Source organism: Tenrec ecaudatus, chromosome 14, assembly GCF_050624435.1.
Source record: "Tenrec ecaudatus isolate mTenEca1 chromosome 14, mTenEca1.hap1, whole genome shotgun sequence".
Lineage (NCBI taxonomy): Eukaryota > Metazoa > Chordata > Mammalia > Afrosoricida > Tenrecidae > Tenrec > Tenrec ecaudatus.
In genome coordinates, this window is record NC_134543.1 from 89082084 (window position 1) to 89097061 (window position 14978).

The 14978-nt window shown below is 38.3% G+C and overlaps 1 protein-coding gene across 1 annotated transcript; it reads right to left on the reverse strand.

The window, feature by feature from the left end:
* Positions 1-1588: 1588 nt before the first annotated feature.
* Positions 1589-2533, reverse strand: LOC142425581 (olfactory receptor 4F3/4F16/4F29-like). The gene has a single exon (XM_075530849.1). The coding sequence runs from the start codon at positions 2525-2527 to the stop codon at positions 1589-1591; it is 939 nt and encodes a 312-aa protein (XP_075386964.1). The 5' UTR covers positions 2528-2533.
* Positions 2534-14978: the final 12445 nt, after the last annotated feature.

Sequence of the window (14978 nt, forward strand, 5' to 3'; positions counted from 1 at the left end):
TAGAGACAAGAAATTGACCTCCTGAAGATACTTTTTAGCTCACTATGCGCTTCATTTAAAAGTAAGCAAGCAACACACTTATCAATTAACATTTTTTAAAGAAATGGTTTATTGGTCTGTAGCATCTAAATATTAGTAATATGAGGGGGTACCCCCCAAAACGGAATTATTTTCAAGGCTCTGTATTTAAAATTTTTATGAAACAACCTTATAATCTTCAAAGTATTCTCCATTACACTTAATACATTTGTCAGCTCTGTAATACATTTGTCAAATCTTGTATTCCATTTTTGGAAACATTTTTCAAACTCATCTGTTTGCATGGCTAACAGCACTCCCCTCATTTTTTCCTTCACCTCCTCTATGTCATCAAGTCACTGCCCTTTCATGTGCCTGTTCATTTGTGGAAACAAAAAAATAAATCACGGGGAGCGAGGTCAGGTGAGTAAGGTGTGTAGGGCTAGAGAGGCATGCTGTTTTTTGCCAAAAAAAAAACTGGCACAATCTGATGGCTGCATGAGCAGGTGCATTGTCATGGGGGTAAAACCCGTCCCCTGACTTCCACAAATCAAGCCTTTTTTTGTCACACACTGGCGACCAATCTTTTCAAAACCTCTAAATAGAAAGCTTGATGAGCAGTCTGAGCTGGAGGAACAAACGCCAAATGCACTATCCCCCTCACATCAAAAACAAATGAGCATCATTTTGATCTGTGATTTCATGTGATTAGCTTTTGGGGGGTGGTGAGGTGATGATGGCATCTTCCACTGGCTTGATTGATGTTTGTCTTTGGGTCATAAGAATAGAACTATGTCTTTTCACCAGGAATGACCTAAGGAGGAAAAAGTTTGGATCAAATCACAGCTGTTCTTTCAAAGCACACGGTATATTGGTACTATGCAATGAATTTTTTCCTGGTCAGTCAGAACCGGAGGCACAAATTTTGCATTGACCTTTCTCATTCCCAAATCTCCAGTTAAAATTCAGCGAACCAAGCTCCAAGAGAGTCCAAATAAATGCCCCATCTCTTCAATGGTCCATCATCAGTCTTTGAGCATAAGCGTTCTGATTTTGTTGACATTTTCTTCCATTTGGAAGGTTAGCAAGCATCCAGAATGAGATATGTCATAAATCGACATTTCACCTTTTTTGAAACAAAACCACTTGTGCACTTGGCTTCTTCCCATAGCACTATCCTTGTGAGCTCTGTTCAACATCACAACAATTTCTGTGATACAGAATTTTTCCCAAACACGGGACGTAATTTCACAGCTGCACACTGCTCTCTTAAATCAGGAATCACAAAAATAATTTTAAAAAGAGGTTCAAGCAAAACTGCTTTTACGAAAAAATTCACTGTGACCAGAGAGAACCTTCCCAGGTGATGACATTGGGTGCACTAACTCAGAGGAAGCTGCTAGATGCTCACCTAGTGGAAAAAATGCATACCATGAAAACTCTGCCGAGTGGAGATCTTTTCCATTTTTTGTTGGTTTTTTGTTTTTGTTTTTTGGTACACCTTACTTTACAATTGTATTAATTCAATGTTCTCCACAGAGGTATGAAAATTCTATAATACTTTTGTCATTTAAGAAATCTTTCTGCAAACCATAAGTTGACTGCAGACTCTCCTCATTGCCACCTTCATGTCTTTGTTCCTGAAGGTGTAGATGAGTGAATTTAGAAAAGGAGTGAGACCGGCATCAAAAATGGCAAGGTATTTGTCTAGGTGTGATGTGGAGTGAGGCCAGGTGTAAACAAAGATGCAAGGACCAAAGAACAAAATCACCACCATGACATGAGATGATAAAGTGGACAGAGCCTTGGATAAGCCACCTGAGGAGTGTTTTCGAACTGTAATCAGGATAAAAATGTAGGAGATGACCAGTATGAAGAATGATCCCAGAGTCACAAATCCACTGTTGGCTGTGACCATGAACTCTAGTTTGTAGGTGTCTATACAGGCGAGTTTGATAAACCGAGGTAGGTCACAGTAAAAACTGTCTATCTCATTAGGACCACAAAATGGCAACTTTATAACAAAAAGCAGTTGAGTCAAAGAATGGATGAAACCAAGTGTCCAGGAAGCAGCCAAAAGCAAAGCACACACTTTGGGGCTCATAATAGTTAAATAGTGGAGAGGCTTACAGATCGCCACGTATCTGTCAAAAGCCATGGCTGTGAGCAGCAACATCTCCACAGCACCAATGATGTGAAGGAAGAAGATCTGAGTGACACAGCCTCCAAAGGAGATGACTTTTCGTTTTCTGAAAAGGTCACAAATCATCTTGGGGGAAATGACAGAAGAAACACCCAGGTCAATAAAGGAGAGATTCACCAAGAGAAAGTACATGGGAGAGTGTAAGCGAGGGTCAGAAGTCACAGTAAGGATAATGAGCGAGTTCCCCATCATGCTGGCCACGTAAAACAGGGAAGAGAATACAAAGAGGACAACTTGCATCTCCCAGGAATTGGTGAGTCCCAGGAACACAAACTCTGATACCACGGAACGATTTGCTTCATCCATTCATTTGTCAATCAGAATGCACTAAAGTGATAAAAGGAAACAAAAATAAGAATGATATTGATGCCCTGGAATTATAATGATTAATTATTCAAAGATGTCCACATTGTGCAGGCATAATTTCCCCTCAATTTCCTCTCAGGAACTTATAATTACCAAAAAAAAAGTCATTTTACCTGTAATGACCTAAAGTAGTTGTGTCACTTCCATGTGAGATAATCTTGTCACCATGACCTCATGAGATGATCTCACATCTACAAAGAAGAGAAAGGAACAAATGTGGAAATATTGTAGATGGACATGACAAGGATTGAGTCAGGCATGGAAAGTGAAATATTGAAACACAAAAAGAAGTAATATACAGCAATGCCTCAGTTCCCAGAATTCACAGGCTCTGATGTTAAACTGCTCATGAAGTATTTTCAACCATTTTTCCTGTCTCTCCTCTTAAGCCTTCTTCATTTCAGGCATACATGTCTCTTCAAGTAATTATCACATTACTACCCACAATCACATTTGCAATTCACCAGAAGTCTACAGAATAGGATGAATATGGTATAACCCAGTATTGGGTATACAGGTGATCCAAAAGTATGATAGAATCCAGACATCAGTGGACTATTGATTGAGGGCACAAGATATTATTATGGACTCCCTCAGGTGTACGTGGAAATACCTAGTAGGATGAGTCACAGGCAAGGCATGGCCAAGGTGTGAAAGTTGTGGGAAGGCAAGAAAAGTCTATTTGAATCCTCTACTCAGGTTCTTCACAACTCATATATTTGCAAACACTGGCTACAGCCATCAGAGCCTGAACCTACTGCAGGTAGCAGGGCATAAGGAAATGCACATGAACCCACATTACCCTTGGTGTTAGCCCTTCCTATCTCTACTGTGTTTCAAACCTCTCCAATGTCTGACTACTTCCCTATCCTAATACTGGGGTACTACATGAGTCTCCCTGATTCTAACCCATTGTTACAGGGAATGCACTGTGATCGTATGGAAGATATAGTCTCCTGCCTATCAGGCAAAGACGTCTGCTTCCACTACACTTGTGCATGCTGCCCAAAAGCAAAGTGAGATAGGGAAGAAGGAGGTTGTAGTAATAACAGTTAAAGGGCTGGTAAGACACACACAAAAAAACAGGAATGCACAGAAGCTTAGACCTGGGAATAAAAGGAAAGGGCTAGAAACAATGAAGATTAGGAAAAATTATATCCCAGAGTGGCTTTTAAGACTTCTGCTTATCTTACACACATACGCACACCTCAGTCTTGCATGATGAACGCAATCTTAAAAGAAATTATTACCCTACAAACCCCCCTAGAGACTATCTAGTCCATGTTGCTGCTTATTTGCAAATAAGAAAGTAATAGTCTAGTGAGGAGCAAACAATCAACTCTAGAAAAAATACTCTAGATTTTTGAGTCCAGATATGAATTCAGATTCTACATATTACAAACATACCACAGGGAAAATAGATAAGCCAGCCTCTAGATGTATTAGCTAGTAGTCACTAATTACATTTGGTAAATGGTAAAAATTTAAAATCTTCCGTAGCACCAGTCACATTTCAAGGGCTCAATAGCCTCAAGTATCTCTTACATCTGTATTGGGTGGTGTCATATAGAACATTTCCAGTCATGTTCACCTCTCAAAACTAACAAAAATTCCATTTCCTTCACAAAAAGCCTCCCAGTAACTAATCCATCCATCCATTAATCTCTTCCATCTATCACTTCTCTAAGTCAGGAAACTTAGTTTAATTAGAAAGTAAATAGATCTCCACACAATGAATAAACCATAATATATTGCACCCCAGGAAGAGTTCTAGGGGGTTGTTAGTAGCAAAGGCTCGGTGTCTGCTAGGAACTAAGAGGTAGCTTTACACACGAGGCAGAGTTTGCATAAGCTTTGAAAAATTACTGGGAGTTTAATAAACTAAAGCAGTCATAATATATGACAGACAAGAAAGATCATGATTGGAGACGAAATTTTAGGAGTCATTCAAAATTTGAAATCATGAGAAAGAAAGATTTTCTTACAGGCTAGCATAGAAGGATATCAAAGAAAGTTATTAGAGAAGCCAAGCAGGATGAGAGACATTTTAAAAGATAAATCCATGACATTGCTGCTAATCAAAAGGTCAGTGATTTGGAACCACCGGCTGCTTCATGAGACAAAGATATGACAGTCTATTTCTCTGCAGATTGACAGCCTTGGAAATGCAGTGAGTCGGCTGTTCTAATCTGGCATACAGAGTCACTATGAGTCAGAATACACTTGATGGGAGTGAAATTGGCGATTTCATTTATTGACACTATTTTTATGTTTCTCTAACCACTTTTCACACATATACCCTGCCATCAAAGAGCTCAGTTTCTATGTACTGCAACAGGATGAAAGGAAGACAGAAATGTCAAAGAAGTAACAAGAGGCTGTAACTTTCATATGCCAGAAAGATAACCAAAAAAATAAGAAAAGCACTTGAATTTAGTACTGAGACATCTTTGTTGCTGATAAAGACAGAAGCACAGTGAAAAAGTAGAAAGAGGAGTAAGATTATATGGAAGTGATGAAAGATAACAACATGGACACAGCACAGTTGGAAACCACCATTTCATTAGTATCTGGTTTAAAATGTTTCAAAGGGAAAATGTGGGAATGTAAAGTAATATGCTACTTGTAGAAAACATGTGGGATAAAAGAAATTTATAAGCAGTTGGGTGTTGAATAAAAAGGTTTCCAGGTAACTAAGAATCCTGTTAAAGATAGGTATCACAGATAAGAAACTGGGGAGAAAATCAGCAGAAATATTTTTGTAACATTGTTCAGATATGCAGAAAACCATAATCCTTAGATTATTAGAGTAGCACATGTTATTGTAGTTAGCAGAATGAAATATCACAGAAGGAGAAGAAGATGGAGATGGAGAAGGAGAAGGAGGAGAGAAGCACATAAAGGGCAGACATCTTTATGGGGCTGGAGGTCTTATTGCTATTGTTTGACCAAATTACTTGGTGACATTATTACAGTGGCATCAAGGTGGTCTGATATATGGAGAAACTGCAAAGGAAGAGAAATGAAAGATTTTTAAAAAGAGGGGCAGTAATTGCAAGATTATGGTAACTACCTTGCCCCCACATCTTGACTCTCACATCTGGATACTCATTAAAACTCACATACACTTGCTTTTGTATTCCTTTCTCCATACAATTGTCCCAGCTCTTCATGCCTGTGTCATTTCTGCTTCCTTTGTGACATTCTGCCTCTCTAGAGGAAGGAGAGCCTGAGAAAGGAGCTCTTCATGTGGTAGATTATAGTCTACCGTATCTTCAACCTCTCGCTACTAACCCTATTACCTCCTCCACCTACCTTATCTTCAAAAACCTCAGATGACATCATGGTCTGGGAGTTAAAGAAATCCCCAATTAAATGTTCTTCTTTGCATAAGCATTAAGCACATACCACCAGCCACACTTCCTATAAAAGAGTGTATATTACACAAATACAGATACCACAAGCCAACTATTTAGCTGCAGTTGATGGTGGTGACCCAGTGATGTATTAGAGTTCTGGGATTCTCAGACTGAGATCATCAGGCCAGGAGAATTCTCATAGGATTGTGAAGAGGGAGAGAAGTGGTGTATAATTATTTTGTGAAAAATACTAACATTTTCAATTATTACATTTTTCATATCTTTATTTCATTTTATAAGCCAGAAATATCCTTAATGATAACTAAAATGTCATTTTGAATTTTGAAATGAAAAAAAATTCTGGAAGCAAAGCAGTTTGGGAATTTAATAATCTTGATATATATTTTATGTTCTAAACTAAGAACTTTGTGTGAGAATAAGCCTGAAAATTTTAAGACAAAAGAGAGCCTGAGAACACTGGACTTAAAATAGATTCATAGGAAGATAGAGACAAAAATAGACAGAAACAGAGATGGATATAAAGAGATACATGCACAAATTCCCTACTTCCTGGAGAAACAAGAAACTTAATACAGACATAAAGCCCACATCATCTCTCAACTCTTTTAAATGTCATCTTTGACATCTTAGCAAATGCTCATACCATTTCAGAAAATGATTATTGGTAAAAGAAAGAAATTTTTTAAAGTGCTCAATATTCAGATAGTCTAGGAAAATCAGCCAAAAATTATGTAATGCAGTATGCGTGAAGAAAATAAGATAATGTATCAAAAATTACAAATGATGATGAACAATTGAGAAATATAATATTATACACTCACTCCTAAATACTTTTTTTCTGGGTTTTTTAAATCCTTCTTGGGGGGGTCACACAACCCTTTTTTTATTTAACGTTTTATTATAGGCACAAACAACTCATCACAATCCATACATACATCAATTGTGTAAAGTACATTTGTACACTCATTGCCCTCATCATTCTCAAAATATTTAGTCTCCACGTAAGCCCCTGGCATCAGCCCCTCATTTCTCTCCCTCTCCCTCTCCCCATGCCCTGCTCCCTCATGAACCCTTTATAATTTATAAATTATTATTTTGTCATATCTTACACTGTCCAAACGTCTCCCTTTACCCACTTTTCTGTTGTACATCCCCCAGGGAGGAAATTATATGTAGATCCACATAATCGGTTACCTCTCTCAACCCCACCCTCCCGGCACCCTTCTAGCATTGCCACTCTCGCCACTGGTCCTGAAGGAATCATCCAACCTGGATTCCCTGCATTTCCAGTTCCTATCTGTACCAGTGTACATCTCCTGGTCTAGGCAGATTTGTAAGGTAGAATTGGGATCATGATCGTGGGTTGGGAGGAAACATTCAGGAACTAGAGGAAAGTTGTATGTTTCATCGTTCCTACACTGCACCCTGACTGTCTCCTCTCCTCCCCGAGACCCTCCTGTAAGGGGATGTCCAATTGCCTACAGATGGACTTTGGGTCTCCACTCCGCACTCCCCCTCAGTCACAATGAAATGATTTTTTGTTCTGCTGATGCCTGATGCCTAATACCTAAACCCTTCAACACCTGTGATCACATAGGCTGGTGTGATTCTTACATGTGGGATTTGTTGCTTCTGAGCTAGATGGCCACTTGTTTATCTTCAAGCCTTTAAGACTCTAGACACTATATCTTTTGATAGCCTGGCACCATCAGCTTTCTTCAACACATTTGCTTATGCACCCTCTTTATCTTCAGTGATCGTGTCAGGAAGGTGAACACCATGGAATGCAAGTTTAATAGAGCAAAGGGTTCTTACATTGAGGGTGTACCTGAATAGAGGCCCAGTGTCCATCTGCTATTTTAATACTGAACCTATAAAAATAGCAGAAAATGTTTTTAGTAATTTTCAACACATGATAGTAATAATAATAAGGTTCAGTAATTTCCATTGTTGGGTCACCTTGCTTTGGAGTAAGCACAAGTATAAACACCTTCCAGTTGGTCAGCCCAGTAGCTGTTTTCAAATTTTGTTAGTTCAGAACAATGAGTGCTTCCATTATTTCAGCATCTGTTAAAACGGTTCAACAGCACTCTGTCAATGTTTAGAGCCTTGTTTTCACTATAGGCATGCACTGTTAAACCCTTCAGGTTAGCTTGGACATCTTCTATCACTATCATTGATACTTAATTGCATAGTATTTCCCGAAACAGTTGAATATCAACCAGATTTTTTTGGTTCAGTTATTCTGTGTATTCCTCCTCTGACTTGATGCTTTATGAATCATTCGATATTTTGCCCTTGGAATCCTTCAATAATTGAACTTAAGGCTTGAATTTCTCTTCAATTCTTTCATCTTGAAATACAATAGGGATTTTTTTGGCTTTATATCTCCAGGTATTCACACATTTCGTTACATTTTACATTGTCTTCTCAGATTCCCTTTTCACCTATTCTTTTCAACTGTTTTACTTCATCATTTGCTTTAGCAACTCTACTTTCAAGAATAAGTTTCAGAATCTTTTCTTTTTTTCAATTTTAACATTTTTTTAATTAATAAGTCTTTTTACTGGGGTTCGTACAACTCTTATCACAATCCGTACATACATCAATTGAGCAAAGAACCCTTATACGTTTGTTCCACTCGTCATTCCCATAATTCACCTTCCACTTGGGTTCCTGGAATCAGCTCGGTTTCCTTTTTTTCCCCCTCCCCTCCCTCCCAGATCCCCCCTTCTCCCTGGTCCCTTGATAGTTTATAAATAATTATTATATCTTATCTTACACTCCCTGGCGTCTCCCCTCACCCACCTCCCCATTGCCCATCTCCCAGAGAGGAGGCTACACATAGATCTCTAAGATCGGTTGTCCCTTTCTACACCCCCTTCCCTCCTGGTGTCACCACTCCTACCGCGGGTGTTGAGGGGTTCGTCTATCCTGGATTCCCTGTGCTTCCAGATCCCTACTGCACCGCTGTACATCCTCTGGTATAACCAGGCCGCAAGGTAGATTTGGGAGGGGAGGAAGCGTTCAGGAACTAGAGGAAGGTTTTGAGTTTCATTGTTGCTACACTGAACCCTGAGTGACTCTTTTCTAACATTTGATTTTTTTTCTTTCTTATTTGGATTCCTTTATAAATGACTATTTCCTTTTCCCTAGTTGCTCTTATGATCATCTCTTTTTCCTAATAGTTGTATGATTTAATTATTATGCGATTTAATGACTTCTTCATTGGATTCAATCTGGCTGGTGTTCTTTCAGCCTCCTGAATGGTTGCCCAATTTTCATTTATTAAGCTGAGGGAGTTTTCCTCTAAGAATTCCCTCACTGTTTTTGCTGTTGACTTCTTTCTTGTGTCATTCTAGCAGTCCCATTGTTCTAATATTGTTCCTCCTCATAGCATCAGACATGACTCTCAGGTTTCTTCAGTCTCTCTGATTATCTTATTTGACTGCTTTTCCCATTTGTTGAGGTCTGCTTGGTTATCCTCTAGGTCACTGGGGTGATTCGCTGTCTCCTCAAGTCTGTTGGCAAAGTCTGTTAATTTACTACTGGATTTAATTAGTCCATCCCTTTAGTCTTGTATTTGGTGTGTTATCTTTATCTCCTCTACCATTTTATCCTTTTTCTGTATTGCTTAGCTCATATCCTGTATGACTCCAAGCAGCATTCTGAAAATTTCTTTCTGTGTCAAGTCAATATCTGCTTTTTTGTGTGTACATCATAATGTTCATGACTTCTTCCAGCGTTGTCTTCTGTTTCTCCTGCTTTTTTGCTGAGACTAGTGCAGCTGGTTGATGTTTACATGTTGTTTCAGAGAAGCCTGTAGCCATTTTCCAGAGTCAAAGAGCACTGGCATCACTCTTAGGGATTTGTATGAGTGGTTCTATGAACTACCAGCAGGTAGCTGTACTGGAGGAGGGGGTCAGGCTATTGCTGTATCTTCCTGTGGTTTCACTCTCAACCTAGTCAACCAGTATTCCATTATATGGAATATGAGTTGGATAGTCCTCTCACAGAATGCTGGTAGAGTGGTTGTCGGCCCACGATGGTGGTGTTTCACTGACTTATCTCTCAGTAAGCCTTAGTGGTGTATCTCATGGTGATTGGAGCACCTCAGTTGGCGTGTGGTGTTTCCCTTTGCAACTAGAGTGCTGCGGAGGGCATATGGGTGTACCCTCCTTGGTGCAGAGCACCGTAGATGGCAGGTGAATTACCCTAGTCAAAGATATCACTGTGGAGGTTCGGTGGATATTCTCACAGCAGCATGGAGCACCGCCTATGGTGGGTGTGAGCTCCCCCAGTCACTTATAGGGCTTTGGGGTATAGACTGGAGTCCCAACAGTGATTTGAAGGGGAGATTCCACCAGCTGCTTGGGGTATGGTGGAGGACAGGCATGATTTCCCCAGCTGCGTGTAAAGCCAATGAGGGTGGGCAGGAGCTCCACCAACGAGGCTGTCAGAGTTTCCCTAGGTGAAGGGCAGTGACCTGGAGACTAATATTGGCTTGTGAAAGGAAAGAGAGGGAGAAGAGAATAAAAATAGGGAAATGAGCAAAAAATGACAAGAGTAACATTAATAAACAAACAGAAAATGCAAAGACAAAACAAAAGTAAAACAGTCAAAAACAGAAAACTGAATCTGCTACGACTGTGATGGGAAAGAAAGAACAGATAGAAAAAGGGGGGAAAGAAGGAAAAGTGAAAGAATAAAAAATATTAAAAATAGCTGAGTCCTGAGCCATGCCGTGTGTAACACTGCCTTATGTCATGTGCAGCACTGTCACAGGGGGCAGGCTGGAGATCTCCCCAGTGGGTGGGTGGAGTTGCCCTAGGCAGAGGGGAGGGGCCTGGAAACCAGCAGTGGCATGTGGGAAGAAAGAGAGGGAGAAGAGAGAAACAGAAAAGAAGAAAGAAAGAACAGGCAAAAGAGAGAAATAAGAAAGAAAGAGGAAGAAGGGGAGAAAGACAACTGTGCTCCCTAAGATTGACTATAGTTGGAAAGAGAAGAGTAAAAAATTAAGAGTAAAGAGATAGATAATCCCTGATTGCCTGAATATGGGGTCAAAGAAGTTTAAACCCTGCTCCAAGGTGGCAGATTGGTGTGCCGTTTTAGTGCAGGGTCCCAGTGGTGCTGGGGAAAATTGCCCTAGTTGGTAAGATCACCTTAGAGTAAGGTGACCAGATGTCCTGCTTTTGGTGGGACAGTCCCAACTTTTAATAACTTGTCCCACATCCTGCAGCATTTTTTAAAAGTCCCGATTTTTGGAAGGAATGCATGACAAGCTAGGGAATGGTGGGAGAACAGGAAGGAAATATATGGTTTTAGGCTGCCATGTGGCTATTTTGCCAGGATATGAGTTAATTTTACAATGTTAAACTTTAATAATAACAAATAATTGTTGAGAACTGATTATCAAGAACTGCTTATCAAAGTTCGCATTGTTGATCAGTTGTTAGAATTCGACCACCATTGTTTGGACTTAATGAACAATGACATTTATGGCATTTTGGGGCATTGGCAATGACAAAAACATTTTGTAACTGTCTCTCAGATGATACACATCGTACTGTGTGCTAGTGCTAGTTAAACGAGCGATATCAACAAATCAGCTATTCAAATAATTTAGGTAAGTAATTTGCTTATTTATTTCATAAATACATAAATTTTCTTGAATTTAGCAGACAGTACTCATATTATTTATATTTTATAGTGGTGGCAAAAAGTCTAGCGCCGGCCTTGAAAGTGACACTTATGATTTATATTACAGCAAATTCAGAGAAAATATAATACAATTTAGTATTGTTATTATTTAGAAAGAAATGTAGGATTAAAATTAGAATAATTTTTAAAATATAATTACATTATAACAATTAATTTAATTTATAAACTAACAATAAAATATGTTCATGTAATTATGTACCTACTTGCTGTGCTTTTAAGCAATATATATAATAATTTATAATATAATTTTAATTATATTTTTAACACAATCAGTAACAAACAAGGATGCAAAGTCAACAATGAACTAATAAGTGAATTTCCTTTTATTAAAAAAAAAAACAAAAGCGATTACATAGTAAAATGTGAGAAATGTAATGGTGAATTTTCTATTTCACACAGCGGGAAGAATGATATTTCAAAGCACTTGGAGACACAAAACATAAAAGATATTTAAATACTGCTGCATCTTCCTCCAAAATACAGTAATTTTTTTCAAAAAACAACTTATGGAGATGAAGAAAAGAAATTATTATTAGCAGAAGGACTTATGTCTTTTCATGCTATTAATCACAATTATTCCTTCAGATCTATGTACTGTACATCAGAAGTTGTCAAAGAGTTAATCAACAAAAAATTTGCCTGTGCTAGAACAAAACCCGTGGCAATTGTGTGCTTTCCCTATATGCATTTTCATAATTAAACAAAAATCTAGAAAAAATATAATTTTATATCCATATATTCTGACACATCTAATCATAAGGATATAAATTTATTTCCAACCATTATGAGATTTTTTTATTCAAAAACTGGAATAAAAATTAGAATTTTAGATTTTGTTTCTGTGCCTGGTGAAACTTCTGAAATAATTTTCAGTTCCATTATTAATATTTCAGTTCCATTATTAATATTAATAATTAAAAAACAATTTAAAACGTAAAATGATTGCATATTGTGCAGACAACACGAATGTAAATTATGGAGGAAAAGCAAGAAGAAGTACAAATAATTTTTATAAATGAAACAAAAACTTTAATCAAAACACTATTGGTGTTGGTTGTGCAGTGCACATAATGCATAACGTCATTCAAACAGCTACTGATTTGTTGCCTGTAGATGTGGAATATGCTGTTATTAAAATATATTCATATATATATATACTGTGAGCATTGAAATGCTTAAAGAATTTTGTGAAACTGTAGAAGTCGAATATCAGAAAACACTTGGATACAGTAAAACGCACTGGTTAGCTCTTTTGCCAGCTGTTGAAAGAATTTTGAAAATATACAATCCTTTGAAATCCTACTTTCTATCACAGGATAAATGAACTAGAATTTTAGACGAGTTTTTTTTTTTAAAGAATCTTCAAAAATTTGGCTAGAGTTTGTACACAATAAAGCAGCTCTTTTTCAAAATGCTATAAAACTTATTAAAGGTGACAAAATTTCGGTAATCAAAGTAGCAAATGAAGTTAATAATTTAAAATTTCAGTGTCATGAGCAGTTAGAAAATAGTCTTCTTCCATTATGTATCCATAATAGTATAAGCCAGTTAGAAGAACAAGGTACAATAAATCTTGCAGAGATCATCAGTCACGTTAAAAAGTTCTATAGTAACTGCATAGATTATTATTTTTCTTTTTTTCCTATTTATTTATTTATTTTGTGTTAGGGGCTCATACAACTCTTATCATAATCCATACTTATACATACATCAATTGTATAAAGCACATCCGTACATTCTTTGCCCTAATCATTTTCTCTTTTTTTTTAGCTTTGTTTTATTACTTTTTTTCATTTTATTAGGGGCTCATGCAATTCTTACCACAATCCATACATATACATACATCAATTGCATAAAGCACATCCGCACATTTCCTGCCCCAATCTTTCTCAAAGCATTTGCTCTCCACTTAAGCCCTTTGCATCAGGTCCTCTTTTTTTTTCCCCTCCCTCCCCGCTCCCATCTCCCTCATGTGCCCTTGGTAATTTATACATCGTTATTTTGTCATATATTGCCCTATCCGGAGTCTCACTTCCCCCCCTTCTCTGCCATCCCTCTCCCAGGGAGGAGGTCACATGTGGATCCTTGTAATCAGTTCCCCCTTTCCAACCCACTCACCCTCAACTCTCCCAGCATCGCCCCTCACACCCTTGGTCCTGAAGGTATCATCCACCCTGGATTCCCTGTGCCTCCAGCCCTCATATGTACCAGTGTACAACCTCTGCCCTATCCAGTCCTGCAAGGTAGAATTCGGATCATGGTAGTTGGGGGGAGGAAGCATCAGGATCTGGGGGAAAGCTGTGTTCTTCATCGGTACTACCTCGCACACTGATTGACCCATCTCCTTTCCTAAACCCCTCTATGAGAAGATCTCCATTGGCCAACACTTGGGCCTTGGGTCTCCACTCTGCACTTCCCCCCTCATTCAATATGGTATATACACACACACATATATATACATATACACACACATACCTTTTTTTCTGCATAGATTATTTAGAAGAGTGGACGGTACATTACGATGATATTGAACATTTTCATTGGGTTACATTAAAACAAGAACTTAACTGGAATGATGTGCAAAAATCATTCGATCATATTACTCAAAATTTCCCATATTTCTGAAAATGATCCTTTTAATGAGGTATCATTATTAAAAATATATATTGATAAGGAAAAGGTTTAATCTTGGGCATTAGCAAAAATCACAATAGAGAACAAATGGTTAGAAATATTTTATCATTTTGAAACAAATCATGTTCCATACAATAATGCACTAAAAATTGTGGAATAAAAGCCCACATGGAAGAACATACCAGCCTGTGTGATCGCATGGTCCTGAAGGGATCAGTTATCAGGCATCAAAGAACAAAAAATCATATCGGCTGCAAACCTCCATGACACGATCGCCGAAGACAAACGGGTGCATAAGCAAATATGGTGAAGAAAGCTGATGGTGCCCGGCTATCGAAAGAGATAGTGTCTGGGGTCTTAAAGGCTTGAAGGTGAACAAGTGGCCATATAGCTCAGAAGCAATAAAGCCCACATGGAAGAAGCACACCAGCCTGTGCGATCACGAGGTGCCAAAGGGACCAGGTAAAAGGTATCATGCCAAAAAAAAGTGTATATGTATCTATATATGTGTGTGTGTGTATGTATATATATATGTATATGGTATGTGTATAGTTGGTGTGTATATATATGGTATATATATCCCATAGTAAATGAAGGGGGAAGTGCAGAGTGGAGACCCAAGGCCCATTTGTCGGCCACTGGAGAGCCCCTCACAG

Excerpts from the sequence above, each read along its gene's own strand:
- LOC142425581 (XM_075530849.1), bottom strand. The coding sequence starts at position 2,527 with ATGGATGAAGCAAATCGTTCCGTGGTATCAGAGTTTGTGTTCCTGGGA.